At 37.8% G+C, this 16,930-nt stretch overlaps 1 protein-coding gene across 1 annotated transcript; it reads right to left on the minus strand.

The window, feature by feature from the left end:
• Nucleotides 1-2,791: 2,791 nt before the first annotated feature.
• Nucleotides 2,792-16,306, minus strand: LOC107661869 (RNA polymerase II elongation factor ELL2). Its single transcript, XM_016451657.1, has 12 exons — nt 16,103-16,306; nt 12,595-12,642; nt 11,464-11,585; nt 11,212-11,375; nt 8,825-9,084; nt 7,389-7,513; nt 7,184-7,250; nt 6,153-6,819; nt 5,806-5,869; nt 5,271-5,442; nt 5,105-5,149; nt 2,792-5,005 (listed from the first exon to the last, which is right to left on the minus strand). The coding sequence occupies exons 1-12, from the start codon at nt 16,232-16,234 to the stop codon at nt 4,889-4,891; spliced, it is 1,983 nt and encodes a 660-aa protein (XP_016307143.1). The 5' UTR covers nt 16,235-16,306; the 3' UTR covers nt 2,792-4,888.
• Between the last annotated feature and the right edge of the window lie 624 nt (nt 16,307-16,930).

Here is a 16,930-nt window from a genome sequence, read left to right on the forward strand (position 1 = left end):
CATATACTCACCATGGCTGCATTTATTTGATCAAAAATACAGTAAAAACAGTAATACTGTGAAATATTACTACAGTTTAAAGTCCCCATGAAATCAAAATTAAAAGTTTTTTTGGGTGTTAGTATCCATATGTTAGTTTTAAGGTTATCTATAAGGCAGTGTGCTCCAAAACAGTGACAAAATTCGCATTTAGAAGATATAAGCATTCAAAGCTTGCAGTTCGTCTCTTCCGCCAAAATGGCTCAACGATTTTTTTTTGACATCACATCGTACTTCAGCTTCTCATCGAACTTTCTGTCCAATCAAATGCTCTCTAGAATCCGAAGCGCCCGCCCCCTACACTATAAAATAGACGCTGAAGCCGCGGCTGAAATTGGTCACTTGTCCACAGAATTAGTATTTTCTGTACAGTGAATGGCATGTAGTGCACTATATAGGGGACAGGGAACGATTCAAACAGTGTAAATATGCTTTTCATTGAGGGAAAGAAAAGTCTGGTTTCGCGCTGTGTCAAGCTAACCACCGCACCGCACACACACTCTGCTCCGGTCCAGAGACAGGATAGCATGGAGCGGATCACATGCGCGAGTCGGCGCAGACCACAAAATGTATCGGAGCTATTTGAATTCTACACAGAATGCTATATTTTATAGCAATATGAATGAGATTGTGGCTGGCATACCCTGTCAAATACGGTTTTACGGAGCTCAACGGCTCTGAACCATAGATCGTCGACATCACTTCCTCCTCCAATGCACTGTTCCCCTACGAAGACCCGAGGAACCTGCAAAGAATACATGGAGAATACATGGATGTAAATACATGTAATAAATTACATGGCAAACGAATAAAGCATATGACTAACATGCAATGGGCAGGGCCAAAGCTGCTGGTCAATTGGTGACTCAGCATTTGTGTGAATAAGCGAGTAAAAACAATGTCGCCATATTTACCACCATAATAATATATAGGCCTAATAATACTGAAAATGTACTTTAAGATTAAAAAAAAGTTTTGTTTGAAGTTAATACATTTAGTTGACTATATTTAGAATTAATGTAACTGTGGCAGTGTGACGTAATGACTGACGGTCTGGTCTAATATAACAAAAATGTTACCATATACAGTGGGTACGGAAAGTATTCAGACCCCCTTCAATACATGACCCGCGGTGAGCTTGCGGCATTCTGAAAAGTAGAAATGTTTTTATCTCGATGCGGCGCCTGGAAAAAATGAGCGTCGCTTCCATTATGAGCGCGCCCTGCAGCACGTCTACATTTGAAATAACGAACTTGAGCATGCAAAAGATGCTATATGTGAACGGCCCCTTAGGCTACTGGTTCAGAAAACAGTCCTCATCCATCCTCCATAAAATGTGCAGCACACATCTGAATATTTGGGTTGAACTGTTCTCGAACAGTGTTGTAAATACAACTTAACCACTGATTTCTAGTTGTGTCCTCTTTTGGAAGGCCAAACAAAGTAGTTTCGCTTTCACAACGAAACACACAGCGACTCCACAACATGGCAGCGGCGGCAACAGCGAGAATAAAAGTTATGCCTTCTTTCTTTGCATGAACATTTAGGCGGCGTTATGCAAATCTTCCCACATCGTGAAGTAGACATGTGGGGGCGTGTTAGAACGAGCCGTTTTAGGAGGGTGTGGTTGACTCTTAACTTCTATAAAGAATATCTCTTTGGATTTGAGACTTTAGTCTTTGCAACTTTACAGATCTTCTTTATGCCCCAAGAGCTTGTAACACTCCAAAGAGAAAGAAAAAAATTGAAATCGCATCATATGACCCCTTTAAAATGGGTTGGAGGTACGACTGGTGTTTATGAACGAATCTGTTTTTTCGAACGAATCTTTTAAGGGAATGAATAGTTCTCTTTCACCTTTGTTTATGGTTGTCTTTTGTGTGACAGCTTGACTTCAAAAACTGACGATGGTACAAACCAATAGGATTCGAGTGTGGTCCGTGAAAACGTATTTCATTGGTTGGGTCTGTAAACCGATACGCCTCCCTCATTCACTGTGAACATGTGTTTGGAGCCGGAGCGCACTGAACAAGATTTATGTAAAACATTACTCATGGTTATACACAATTAAGGACATTGGTGATACTCGGAATTTATATAGGCTATTGTTTTCTTGTATTTTATACCTTGATAAAAGTCAGTTAGCAAAATGCGTATTTTTCTAGAGTTGCTTGCTGGAGATTTGTAGACACTTGTTTATATATATATATATATATATATATACTTGTTTCGGTAGTGAACGACTTGGTGTTGTTAACGATTCTTTTGGGTGAATAATTCAATGACTCATTCAGAACACTCAAGCATTAACCACATTTATTCTAATTTCTTGATCCAAAAAAAATGTAGAGAGACTTAAATGGCACTTTACACGAGGGTAATAATGATCATTTAACATATTTCAGTTGTATGTCCTGTTAATATCAATTAGATATGATTGCAAAATCATACCAACGGATTATTAATATTATAGATATAAATTAGTGATGCATGTTCTAATGAACTGTATAAAATATAAGCAGTAAAAATAAAGTAATATGCACTCGTAGGGAAAAAAAAGCAAGGCAGATAAATGTCAAGTTCACATTTTATTGAACTGATTTAATACATTTTTAGGTGGACAGGTCAGGAATTCTCTTACAGTCTGAAACAACCCCCATCCCACCTTTAAAACAAGAGATGACAGTGTTATGAGATTCTTGGCTTATTATCCAACATTAACATCTCTCTTTAGTGGTGTCAGAGGCACAGGCTCTTCTTCAAAAGGGAAAGAAAACAGGTGTTGGTCACACATCACCGAATACTTCCCCACCCAAATTACAACGATACCGAGTTCGATGTGTAGATGCACATTCTCCTTTCCAAGCAACACTTCTTAGTGTCATCCCAAATCTTTAGGGTTCAGTGTGGAGGCTATTTGAATGCTGAGGAAATAAGCGTCTGCGAAGTAAAGTGCTGCTATAGTTCTCTGTTAAATAACCACGACTTGTATTTGATTGTCATCAGACATTGCGTCCAGTCTATAAACGGCGACTAAAATGAACCGAAGCTCACACAACATAACAGCTAGGGGAGTTTGATCACATGTAAGCCCCTAAAAAAAGCAAGTAAGATGCCATCTGCCGCCCCAAATACTGAAAACGAACATTCGTCAATGGTTACTTTGAGAATGGCTCACTCAGGTTTTTCCAATTTCAATTTACAACACTGGAAAACAAAGGAAACACCTCCCAGTCTTTAACAATGGAATAATTGTGATCATAAGAGGAGACAGATGATTTGTTTTCAGATCTCAAAAAGACATCTTAAAATGTGCAAATACAATGCAGCAAGCCTCAAGAATCAACTAGCCAATCAGAATCCACCATGGAGCTATTTGATCCAGTGAGAATTTGCATAATTGCAAGCAATGTTTTTTTTTTTTCAAAGCTGATTCACAAAGCTGCATTCTGGATCTTTTCCCTAAACAAAGATCAAAGAAAATAAATATATCAAGACACTGTAAGTGTTCGACCACCATCTCCTTTTAGATAAAGTTTCAGGTCACTCAGAGAAATGCGTTTTATTCCAGACTATCAACATAGGTTTGAAAGCATTTTTGTTTCATTTTTATCACTTTTTTTTTGGCAAAACTTCTTATCACACAGGTTTTGTAAACATACCGTTTCCCTTAATCTTTAAGAAGTTTAATCACTAATGATACCGTGAAATAAAGACTTATGCATATTTGATCAGTTTCTTTTTTCAATACTCAAAATTCCAGCAATTCCTTTTAATTCAAAATGAAAACAAAAAATATATAATTCTATTCATATTTCATAAATAACTCTGTTCTGAGACTTGTAATAATTAATGAATACATCTGAAATGGATATACAGGTCTGCCTCTGCTCGATGCATTTTCTCATAAATCAGTAGCATCTTTGCCTTCAAGATGGTACAATCAATTTCTTAAACAGAGCAGGCCCAAATTAAGAACATGTAACACGAGCCAGATTGATCCCGAAGGCTCTGGCTGTTCAAGAAAAAGAAAAAATATAGCAGCTTTTTTGGGGATTTTTGTTTTCTGTTTTTTTTTTTCTCTTTTATATAATTTATATCCAAACCTCCTCCCAGAGCCTCTCTCTACCTGTAGTTTCTGACCCACAATCCTTCCCAAAAATGAACAAAACACTGACAATTTTCACTCGCCACTTTCTCTCTCACTCACACACACACACACATACACAAAAGCAAACATTGATCACACCTTCCATGAATGTGCACTGGACCTGTGATCAGGTCATAATAATTTCTCCCCACTGCCCTGGGTGCTTGTAAGTCTCACTGACGCCACATCGATATATGTCTGAATACCTTAAGGCATCATTTGCACTGTGGGTGTGAATACTGATGCTGTTCAAAGAAAAAAAAAAAACAGGGCCATCGGGAGAAAGGAAGTCTCAAGGCACTTGGAAACCCCCTCTGTTATGGCCACTTTTTCACATGTACTGGCTCGATCACCCCTGTGCAAAAGGCTTCAAGAAATACGAGCTGTAAGGCCCACGGTTTTGCATTGCGAACTTTCTTTTTGCATTCAAAAAGTTACATTTTTCTTTGTTGTCCTTTTTTCTTTTGAAAAGTCCTTCAAAAAGAAAGAAAAGGAATGAATGAAAAGGTATGGGAAAGGATGAAAAAGGAAGAAAACATGATATAGAGTGATGAAGAAGGCCAGATATGGGAAAACAGGTGAGTGGGGAATCTGTAAATAGAATAAATAAGGAGCTGTTTGATTCCCACACTCCTCTAAAGATGGTCCTTCGGCTGAAGAGCGCTTTAATTGGCTGAGGGGGTTGCTTGGTCCCGTGCCCTACAGCCAGGACTGTGCCCTCCGCTGGTCGAAGTCAGCGATGAGCCGTTTGATGTGGGCCAGTTTGTTGTGCAGGTACTCACAGCGCTGTTTTTCTTCATAATAGTTTGGGCTGTGCTGTAAAGCAAACATAATGTGTCAATTAACATACTATTTTTATTGTTTACTTGCGATCTAAAGGACCCAGATGGGTAAGACATGCACAGTTACACTTACTCGTTTAATTTTTTTATATTCTTGCAGCACCTGTTCATGTACTTCCTGTTAGGAAAGACAAGAAAAACACTTACTACTTGGGATACAAAAATATACATACACATAAATATACACAGTTCTTTATATAAAGAGCAATACAAAAAAAAATAAAATCTTGTTCTCCTACCTGGTACTTTTTAGTTCCTGGTGCCAGTCGTCTACACTGGGCCTCCAGTTTTGTAAAACGACGAGTAACACTCTCTACGCGGGCATGAAGGATGCGATACTCATCATATTCTGCGTTGAAGTCATTCTTATAGTGCTGCCTCTGATCCATAGATATCACTGCTGTGTACTTACTGCAATAAAACAACACAAGGACAATAAGACTCTAAATAGGTCTCAGATCTTTTGCTCATTTCTCATATATACATACATACACACACAGTATATATAGCCTAATAAAAATAATAAATTATAAAACATTATAAATTAAAATAAATTAAACATTTTTATAAGAGATAAATAATATAATTACAAATTATATATGAAATTCTATAATAGAATATAATAAAATATATATTAAAATATAGAACACATAAATGTATTTATAAATATATAATTATTTAAATACATAATTTTATTTTATTATATTATTAATGTATGTGATGCAGAGGGTTTATGCAGAATGACACACTATAAACGAGTCAAAGTTCACTCACACTATGTAATCGGGTTTTGTTGGGACTGGAAGTTCAGTGCTGTTGACAGGCTTGTCTTTGCCAGCTGTAAAGAGACACACCAGTCATGTAGAAACATGGAAATCTGCCCTTTCACAAGCACACGACGTAACACATGATCTTAGTGTCTTAGTAACGGACTAACCTAAATATGTTGTTGTGAACTCAAGTTCAAGGGCCAAAGGCAAATGGAACATAAATCAAGCCTATCATCAGGCCTGACAACAAGCTTAACAAATCTTTCATTCAAAATAGCTGGCATGCATCTAAGAATTTATTATTATTATAATGTTAACACCACAAAATGCATAGGACATGGCAAAACAAACCTTCTCTGTCCGATTCGTGACTGATGTTGGCAGGAATGTGTTTTTGTTCTGCCTCATTCCGATGTTTCTTCCTGGGCTGTGCTTCCTTATCGCAGTGATCCTCCCTGTGATGCTCTCTATCCCTCTTTTGGTCCTTATCCTTATCCTTCTTTTGCTCTCCTTCTCGCTTCCTCTCTTTATCTTTGTGCTTCTTGGACTTCTTGGGCTTTTTGCTGCCATTGCCATCACGGCTGGCTGTAGGAGACGTGGCAGAAGAAACACGGTTGCCACTGCTGGTGGTAGTAGAGGAGGTAATGGTGGTTGTGGAGACGGTACATGTGGAGAAGGACAAGGGGGACGTGGTGGAAACCGGCTGGCTGGGTGGGCTGGGCGTATGGCTGTGGGGGGCGTAGCTCGCCGAGGAGTTCCCACATATAGAGCTCTGGTCCAGGGGCAGGTCCTGAGACCCCCGGCCCTCCGGCGTACTGGGGGAGTTTGAACTGGAGGCCGTGACAGGGGGAGGGTGAAAAGAGGGTCCTGGGCAAGCGGCCGTGGGTGCGGGTTTTTTGTCCTTAGTCTCTGAAGAATGACGACCTGAAGCGGAGGGGGTTCCTCGGTTACGGAGATGGGAGATTCGGGGCTTCTTAGACATCAGAGGGTCAATGAAGTCAGTCTCAGGTTGGCGTTTCTGAAGAGCAAGAAACAAATCATAATTCTTGGGTCTGCAAATTCATTTATGTGCAAAGAGAGGTAATTTTTGTATGTGGTTCATAATATACATTATAGACAATTATTTTATATTAATATACTTTTTAATATAATATTTTTATCAATGCATTTAAAATATAATTTATTTCTAACAATATATTGATATCTTTTACTTTAATACATATATACTGTATATACATATTATATAATGATTTTTTTTTTTTAAATATATTCATAAATATTTATATATTCTTTATTTAAATATATGAAAAAAAGGAAAAAAAAGAAGAAAAAGAATATCAATATAAAACTGTAAACACTATATACTGTAGTATGTGTCTTACCAGTGGGGACGTTGGCTCTTTGGTTGGACTGCTGGAAGATACAGACTCTGAATTCAAGCCCAATTTACTGTTGAAGGGGGAAAAAATTAACTAATTTAAGCTTTGTCAAATACTCTTGGGATCTCTTGTACTGGCTCTCAAAAATGATTCATGTTCAATTAAAGAGTCATTCTTCTTTTAATTGCATGTGACCGGTGAGTCTTACCGTGCCAGGATCCTGTCACATTGAACCCGTTCATCCTCCGTGTAGCCCGGCCAGTCCCTCTGGACCTCACGGAAGATAAAGTCCTTCAGCGAATACGAGTTATCCTTAGGGTTTAGACTGGCCACCTAAAGGAATGGAAAACATTACATTGATTGGTTTCCTTTCTCTGATTAAATACGGGACATAGGAAGATTTATTTAAAAGGACCTCTATTAATATTTTTAAATGGGTAAAAAAAAAACAGGGAAGAGTGGCTGTTAAAATGGGTTTTAAAATTTAATTAACTTAAGTGGTGCTTGCTAAGGCAAGCCTGGATTTGAACAAACACTGAACAAGGTATTAAACTAACATGATGTGAATCTAATTTTACGTTAAATTGAATGATTAGTACTGTTGTAACCATTTTGTATTTTTAATGATTTATATAGTCATTATATTTTATTTTTAGCAACTAAACTACATATACACATATGATAGGAGGTTGAAACCACACTGTGAATACTTGTTTAAGTCGGCATACTTAAGAGCGGCAGATACACAAACACTATAAATAGTAATGCAAATGGACAGTTAGGCAAAGGGATATAGTGTTACTTCTTACGTTACAACCTAGTGAGGGGACCGTTTCAGATTCTCAGTCCTTCCTGCATTTCCAAAGAAGGAGAGAAGCTCGTTTCATACTTCCCCTTTTCAAAGCCTGAATTAACTCCTTCTAGACTTCATAGAAAAGGACAACAACCATGGTATTTCTCCTTTGAAACTAGCAGGGAGAACCGAAATTGCAACTTCTACCCCTCTTGATGACAAAAGCCATTCAAATATGACGACTGTCAACAGTATGACCTTAGATTGACTGAAATGAAGTAAGCTGGTCTCTTCAGCATGAGCTGTTTGAGGGTGCATGCATGTGCATAATTACTTTAATAGGTTTAATTTATGTTTGCCTAATTTGTCACGTGCTATACATTCAGCTGAGGTGAATGCAAGTCTTTGTGTTTGGGCTGTTAAATGGTGACTTGCATTACGTGACACTGTGCTTCTGCAATAGTGCTGCGAGTCTGTAGTCTGCGGGCAGATTCCAGCTGTGATTTGATGCTATCTATGCTTCAAGTCTCTGTGACCTATCGTAAAATAATATGTACGATTATGACAGTCCTCAAGTTGCATTTAGATTAATGCCTTTCTAGTCTTTCATCTTGCTCTTTAAACATTAAACTAATATTTCAGGTTAAATACAAGTTAAATGCAATCGAGAGCATCCAACAAAAATTAGGGTTACAGTGGAGCACTTAAAATGGAAGTGAATGAGACCAATTTTAGAAGTCTTCTGTTAAAACTTGTGTTTTATTATAACATTACACCTGCTGTCAATGAAGCTTAATGGTTGCTTTAATTCTAAAAAGTGAACTGATTCCAATCCACAATTTCACTCTTACCTGATGTAGTATAGAGCCCAAAGAGTTGCGGTCTTTCTGGCTGATGCCATCTCTTTGCAGCCTGCCGAGCAGCTCTAGTTTCTTGTAAGAGCGCAGGGCCAGAAGGTGAATGACGCGGTCCCGGTATGGCCGTTGCGATACGGGGTTGTTGGTAAGGCACTTGCGGATGGTGTTGGCTGGGTTGATGGGGGTGGTCTGCTTCCTCTCTGGAACCGGGTCGGGGGCTGACGGGGCCGGTTTTCGGTGCTGGACTTTTTTGTCTATGCCAAAACAACATTCACAGAGAGACAGTGCGATTACAACTGTGAAATATCTATCATCAAGAGGTCTCTTAATACTTTAATTTGGTATATAATGGCCCGGTTTCACAAACGGGGCTTAGACTAAGCCAGGATTAGGCCATAGTTCAATTAGGACATTTAAGTCATTTTTATTAACATGTCTTAGAAAAAACATTACTGTGCATCTTGAGACAAAACAATGGCCAGTCAGTGCAAGTTTATTTCAGTTGAAACATCTTAGAATTACATTTTAGTCTGGGACTAGGCTTAAGCCTTGTCTGTGAAACTGGGGGAATACATGGTGGACCATGTTCTCAAGGACTAATTCACATACTATCCCATTCTATACTGTGTGCAAGATTAGGATTAATGTTAAACCAAGTATCCAGATGGCATTATCATTTCTATTGGTGTCTAATGCAGCCTAAAAAACCTCATGCTTGCCTCATTTTTCTCAGAAGAGAATCAACGAATGCAAGATTGAAGTTGCAAATTTTAATCTTGCAAAATGAATTCATTACTTACTGCTTTAGTATTTTGAGTATCCAAAAATAAGCATGTGAGCATTTAAAAGCAGCCACATCAGTCAGATGTTGAGTACACTGACACCATATTGAGTACCAATACTTTTTTCATCCCCACACCCTAAATCTAAAATTAGGATCCATACAAACAAAAGTATGCATTCTCAAAACAATGCTGAAGTACATACTTCAGAGTTTTAAGTGTCACAGATAAGTTTCCTCTATTATGAAGTTTCTCACAAGTAGTGACACATAGTGACTCTTTAACCATCCTACTTCCTACATCTTTCTCTTACGAACTCTCCCTTGGTTTGCCCAAACATGTGCCGATGACTGGACGACATCCAGATGCAAACTTTCGCTGTCTCACCTCCAGCAGGTCAGGTGAAACTCTTACGTCAGTGGATAATAAGCTTTGGCCATCACACATGTATGGCAGACTGGGAGGAATTAAGGAAGAGAAGATCATTTAAACTCTGGATTATGACAAATCTGCACCATTTCCAACTTGCTTGTGTCTCTCAGATTAAGCACAAACAAAAGAGTGTAACGCGGTTTCCTGAGAACCAGCTGCTGCAAAGCCTTACACCACAAACCCTCTTTCTTGCACTTCCTTTTTGCTGTGTAAAATGCAAACGCACCGCGATCACTCCTCCCCTGCGGCTTAGCGCCGAGGGATGGGGGTGAAACTTGACTTTTCCAGTTTCGTGGTGGAAGCCAGCTGTGGTCCGGAGAATGGGGGCTCCCAGAGGGGAGTGACAGCTGAACAGGTGCTGAGAGACAGGTTTTGTCTGGCAGGGGTGAAATAGGGTTCTCTTTTTTTCCTAAATGGTGATACCGTTTTTAAAACATGAGATAAAACTGGTCTCTGGAGTTGCAGCATTGTCTCCCCCCTGCAGTTTGTAAAATGCAAAAAATGCTGATTTCATTTAACAACCTAAGCAGGTGACAATAGCCTGAAAGATTCAGTCTCTCACTTTCCACTTCCACACATCTCTATGTGGGGCACGTCAGTAATCTCGGAGACATGGGTTGTGCCACGACTTAGCCACATCAGATAAATAGGATGAACTTTTACTTGCTTTTTCTCTTGACCCTAATCCATACATCACTCTCCGTAAAGCTCCCAATTGGTTTAACGCAGATGTTATGAGACTGTTACAACTGAACTGGCCAAGAGTTGCAGGTCAATGTGGAAAATATGAGGAGATCTGCATGATCACAAAATGGCACCATAATTAGTCTATTTCAATCTAGAAATGAGCAAATTCATGTAATGATGTACTACACGCAGATCTAAATTAGGAAATGAAAACAGAAACTGAAAAGAAAACCCCATCCTGTGTAGATAATCATCAGATGTATAGAAAGATTTTTTGAAACAGAAACGTTTCGATTGAAACAGGAAATTAAATGGAAATGCTGAAAATGCTAAATTAAACTGCATAGAGTTTACACACTTGAAACTGTTAACCTAGGGTCATTTTTAACTTGTATTTCTGGTTACTCTCCAAATATCAGTGACCAGAATGTGTTTGTGCGCATGTTACAGGAGATAAAATAGAGCGCATTAATATCAAACCTCTGAACGGTCCTCCGGGTCTGATGAATTTGGTGCTGTTTTTGCTTTTATCCTCCTCTGCTTTGGTCACTCGCTCTTTGGTCACCTGGCAAGAGTCATTGGTGACACATATTGTGATTTTGTCTTGAATCGTTCCCAGGGAGGACAGATGGGGTACTCCAGAGCTAATGGAAACGAAGAGCGGTTACGAATGAGAAATGACAGCAAAATGAGCAATAGTTTTGACAGACAAGAAACTTGCTCAGCCCTTACCTAGATATGTACTGGTGGATACACTCAAAGCTTCCTTGAGGATTGTCTTTGCCATAGTTGGACAGATAAAAGTCAAAGTTATGACAGCCATTGGAAGCATCTATCGTTGGGATTTTAATGCGCTGACAGGGCAGAGATAAAACAAAATGTAATTATTTAACTACTAATAGAGGTGATCATAAAAAAAAATTACTAATATCAGCTTAGCAAAACACAAGTGAGCTACCTAGGCAGTAGACAGGTGTCTTTTGGTGGTTTAAAACTTTATATTTTAAAGAAATATGCTTCCTTTTAAAAATGGTTTAATTAATTGAAGTAAAGCTGAAATAAAATCTGAATATTAGATTTAATATAAATATTTATTTATTAGACTTAAATAAATAAATGAAAATTTGAAATGTTGCCTTGGCAACTAACTGAGATTAAAGAGTTGCATTTGAGGTACTAAGAGTTCAGATACTAAAATAACTAAAACTTAAAAGCAAAATATATAATATTTAACAAAATAAAATAACAAAAATCCTAGCAAGATTATTAGCCTAGCAAGATGCTGATGCAAAACTCCACTGGATAAAACCGTTAACACTTTTGTGCAGTTCTCATGAAGAGTAATATTTGCGATGCGCTTGACTGACAGTTAAGGGAGCTGCCGCACATGTAGAGCATTTCAAATGATTCACCTATGATCATCCATCACTGTTGATGGATGAAGATGGCTACCTATATCGCAGCTCACTAGGTTTTGAAACAGACTCATTGTATCTGCTCAGTCAGAGCTTTGTAATAACATGTCGACTGCAGCATAGACACTAGTTAAGCACACTATGTCTTTAGAGAGAGTATTCATGAGCGTAAAACCGGAACCCTTCTCTCCGACCCAGTATTTATAGTCACACAGCATCTGAAGTAAACTACAGCATGATGTGCAAGGGTCAGAGGTTCAACAGGCGCCTTCACAGTGGAACAGTGAGACGCCACCCAATAAAACCGCAGAAGGCTGAGGGCTCTCTATTAAGACACCAGGTTCACAATTATAGAGTGCTTTGATGAGTATCACCCACACTTCAGCCAGCGAAGATACTCATTCAGATGCTGTAAAACACATTACCAGGCAATGCAAAGTCAACTTACCCCTTGAAGACCCTGAAAACGTATCATCGCCTGTGAGGATGGTGCATTCTGGAAAAGATGAAAATATTCAAATGTCAAAAACAACCAAAAAGTAATTTCATCCACCAAAACATCAAATATAAGCAACCAAACAAAACAAAACCCATTACAAACCTTGTAATGTAATTAAGAAAAACAATGAAAACCAGTGAGATTAGTGCAACTATAATACAAGAATGGCATACTATGCATACTATTTCTGCAGCACGTAGTATGAATACTGTGAAAAGTTACAGTATGTGCATTTTCTGCATGCACAGAATACCAGAAGGGCCTAAAATGTGCAGTTTACAACCAGACCAGATTCTAAGGAACACTGTCTCCCACAATGCAATACACTCAACTTCACCTTCCATTTCTACTGGAACTGGATCATTATCAGCCGTGATTTTATAAAGTATTAAAATTCAGGTTAACTGGGACATTTTTTCCCAGTCATCTCACTGGCAAAAATGTCCCAATTTACATGAATTCATCCCACACAGTCCAAACCCTTCACTTCCCTGCAACCATACACCTTCAGTTAAATTCAAACACTGCCCAAAGCCTCCATCTGCAAAGGCTTGTTTAACCAGATAAGTTTCACAAGCCCCCACCCCCAAGCACACTTGCACACAGACTAGATCAGATCACATTACACAGGAGTACGAAGAACTACGATTAAGCTCTCTGATGATTTGGAAGCCTAAACCTGTGGTTCTCAACTCTCAAAAACGGGTTGCACATCTGTGTTGACAGGGTTGCAATGCTAAATGCAAATAACAAAATATAACTTTACATATAATAGTGCATAGTTAAGATAGTAACCACCAGCCGTTGCATAAGTTAACAAATTTGCATTTTGTTGGGCAATGCAGTTCATTGTAATTTTAATACATTTCAACAACTTTGTGATTGAGTCTCCACGGTGTTCAGCAGCAAACCAGCCTAAACCACATGTGACAAACAGCTTCCTCAGTGAAACAAACATAAAAAAAAAAAAGAATCTACAGACAAGCTTTAGCAATTAAAGATCTATTATCAACATTTAGAGCTGTGCGAAAGATAAGGCACGGCTTCAGGATCATCGCTGAGGTTCACACATTCCCTGTCTTTGCCCTGAGTGTCTTGTCCCATTGCCGAAAGATGAATAATGATTAACCACAAACTCGGCTGAGAACGGTAGCTGGAAGACAAACAGATCTGGAACATGACAACATGTGCACAAGACACTATAAATACCAAACATTGAACATTATGAACACTTCAAAAACAGTTATTACGCCAAAGCTACGGCAGGTATGGTACGGATGAAGTACCAAGTAATCCCTCACTTCTATCCGATGAATACAGGAGGACGCTAAGCCCTGAAAGATATGATCACTACATTCTTTACACCAACGTGATACTCAATACACGATTGTAATGTAACCTTATGCAGTCCTTTAATATTTTGTCGCAACATTTTTCGAATGCTTCCATGTTAGATAACGTCAACTGAACGGCATGTGCTTTGAATGAAACTGAAACTGAATATATAAGATAAAAAAGTTAAATAAGTTTAATTTGAGGTAGTAAAATTACTAAAACAAAAAAAAAAGCGCTAAATACAAATATAACAAACAAATAAAAAAAATCAAAAGCACAAAATGACAAACTTAAATTAAAAACATTTAACACATGAAAATAAAAAATAATTTAAATATAATAAAAACTATTATTGTGCTAGATAATATCAATGGAACGGCATGTGCTTTGTTCGTGAGCTCCGAGCTTAAGACTCGTTCATCTGGCCTCCCCGATGGTGTGTTGTAACATTTTGAGTATCAACCAAAATGCAAGTCCTCATCAACAAAGACAAACAGTGCCAGTCAAAAGCAGCCAGGAACTTGATGGATTACTAAGATAAAGTTAGTCTCAAACAGGCTTCAAGGTTCAACTTAACTCTTTTAAGAGAAATTCAAAACAAAATGTGTTGACTAACTTTATAGGTGACCCGAATTAGATGGATGGGGTGAATGTCCAATCATCCACAACCCAACGCAAATCTTGGGCCTACCAGGATTTGGCCTTTTGGGATCGAATGAACCATCTCTTTGAACCCGGTGCATGGTTTTTTTTCTCTCTCCTTTTTTACAAAAAGCCAGCTGTAGCTTTAAGTCCCACTGCCTGGTAAGCACTTTGAGCAGTGTAGAGCTTTTAAAAAAAATCCAGACAATGCAGCTCTTCATTGAAGCTGCCTGATTTCTCCTAGTAAGCCAATAGAAACTCTTTCAGCCTTTCGAAATGATAGAAATGCCCAGAAGTTTTTTTTGTTTGATCAATTTCCTTATATTTGTCATATATTCAGAACACTTTTACAAATCTAACTCAGACATTATACTACTACTCACTTGAATGATCTAAATGGAAATGACACACAAACCCTGTGGTCAGACCTAGTTTAGAATATTTATCAAAATTACACGGTAGGAAGATGATTTGTGCACTATTAAAACGGTGTATGCAAAGGTAAAGGGTTTCCCCACTTAGTCACCGTGACACACAAATACTCCTTTTGAACTAATTCACTTCTAATGTTGTTTAAGATAAATATGGATGCCTAGCACATGATAAACGAAGATTATGGCATAAAACGACACAATTTGTTTTAATAAAACACATTAAACTCCTCAGGTGTGTGTGTAGGAGTCTTTATAGCTAACTAGCTAGCGAAGCAACCATATTTAGACGTTAATTAGACAAGCTTAGATGCTATTTGGTCTTATTGTGATTCTGCACCATGTTTATTTGGACTAAGAGTCGTGAATGTTAAACAAATAGCAAGAAATATAGCCACATTTATGTACTTAATAATCATTGTTGGAGGACTGCCAGCTAGTAACATTAGCCATGCTATCAGCTAGCTCAGCAAACTTTAATTTTCGTCAATTCCCAAGGCTTTTTCGCATGTAACACTAAACATTTACTTTAAAGAGACTGTAAACTTAATAAAATGATCAAATGGTCGAAATGACAGACAACTGAATCGAAGTTTTTGGCTTGTAAAGAAAGTTTTCTCTAACCCGTTAGCATTGTAGCTCATCTTTCGAGTATAAAACACAATACAACATAAAACGAACTAAATAATTTCACGTTTAACCCGTTAATACATCTCTTTCAATCTGTGAGGTTTCATAAATGTATTAACATTTACTGAATGTGGTTTGTGGAGTTGAAATTACATGCAAAGAGTTTATAGCAGGTAACGTTACGTTAATGGCGCGTTGACATTATGTTGACTCCCTAGTCTTTTTTTCTTTATTAAAAAACATTTTCCAATCAATTCCACAAGGACAACAGCCAATTGAAAACGTTTATTAACTTTAAAGAGATGTTGCATTGTTTAGAAAGGAATAAAACATCGTTTTTGATACATCTAATGCCTTTTTGGGCGAGCAAGCTGTCGCTCTCCCTTTCTCTTCATAAAACTAAGGTTTCCAGCACTCACCTTACAGTTTTGGTAGTTTTCCAGCGCTTTAAAGGCTGTTTCTGTCAGTTTGACATGTAAAACTGATATTCTGTCGCTCTTGCGGCCACAGTTGAGTCCATATGTGCCATCCTCGCAGAGAGCAGCCATCATCTTCACCAGCCCTCCACCATAGTCCCTCTGACATACGCGCAAACTCTCTCTCTAATGTGGACAGAGGGAGGACCTTAGCAAAAGTAAGTCCCTTTCTGCTCTATACTGTTATATATATATATATATATATATATATATATATATATAACAAACAAATCTGTTGAATATTTATTTTTATATTTATTGTTATTTGATAAATACAGTATATCAAAAATATATTGATATGTCCTAATTATTTATAGACCAATTAATCTGCTGATATTTGGGATTAATTATGGATTATTATGGATAACCATGATTGTTTTTCTTACGGTAAATATTATGTAGTAAATATCCATTTGACTTCAACTTTTTATATATGTCACGTAGTTTGTATTGGCATTACATTGTGCTTTCTGGATACTGGAATAACATTAGTGTTTAAACAAACTATTTTTCATTATTAAAATTAAAGGCCTAATGGATTTGTTTGCTTTTTCTTCTGCACCATTTCTGTAATTTAAAGGATTATTAAACACCAAAACAAACAAATTACACCAATTAATACAGTTTTCTCCACCATTGCTAAGATCAGAGTCAGATTTGGTTTGCAGGCTGTCATACTAACCGCTCCCTGTCTTTACCACAGTGTTCCTAAAAAACACTGCAATATAGGTGTCAAACAAGTGTTTGGCTGGTTGGGTCCAGCCTGCAGGT

The sequence above is a fragment of the Sinocyclocheilus anshuiensis genome, unplaced genomic scaffold, assembly GCF_001515605.1.
Source record: "Sinocyclocheilus anshuiensis isolate Anshui unplaced genomic scaffold, SAMN03320099.WGS_v1.1 scaffold457, whole genome shotgun sequence".
Lineage (NCBI taxonomy): Eukaryota > Metazoa > Chordata > Actinopteri > Cypriniformes > Cyprinidae > Sinocyclocheilus > Sinocyclocheilus anshuiensis.

Bases quoted from the DNA above. Each gene is read 5' to 3' on its own strand.
- LOC107661869 (XM_016451657.1), bottom strand. From the start codon at position 16,234: ATGATGGCTGCTCTCTGCGAGGATGGCACATATGGACTCAACTGTGGC. The intron at 9,085-11,211 runs GTTTGATATTAA...GTTTTGGCATAG, and splicing joins ACCCGGAGGACCGTTCAGAG to ACAAAAAAGTCCAGCACCGA. The intron at 5,006-5,104 runs GTAAGTGTAACT...TTTGCTTTACAG, and splicing joins AATATAAAAAAATTAAACGA to CACAGCCCAAACTATTATGA.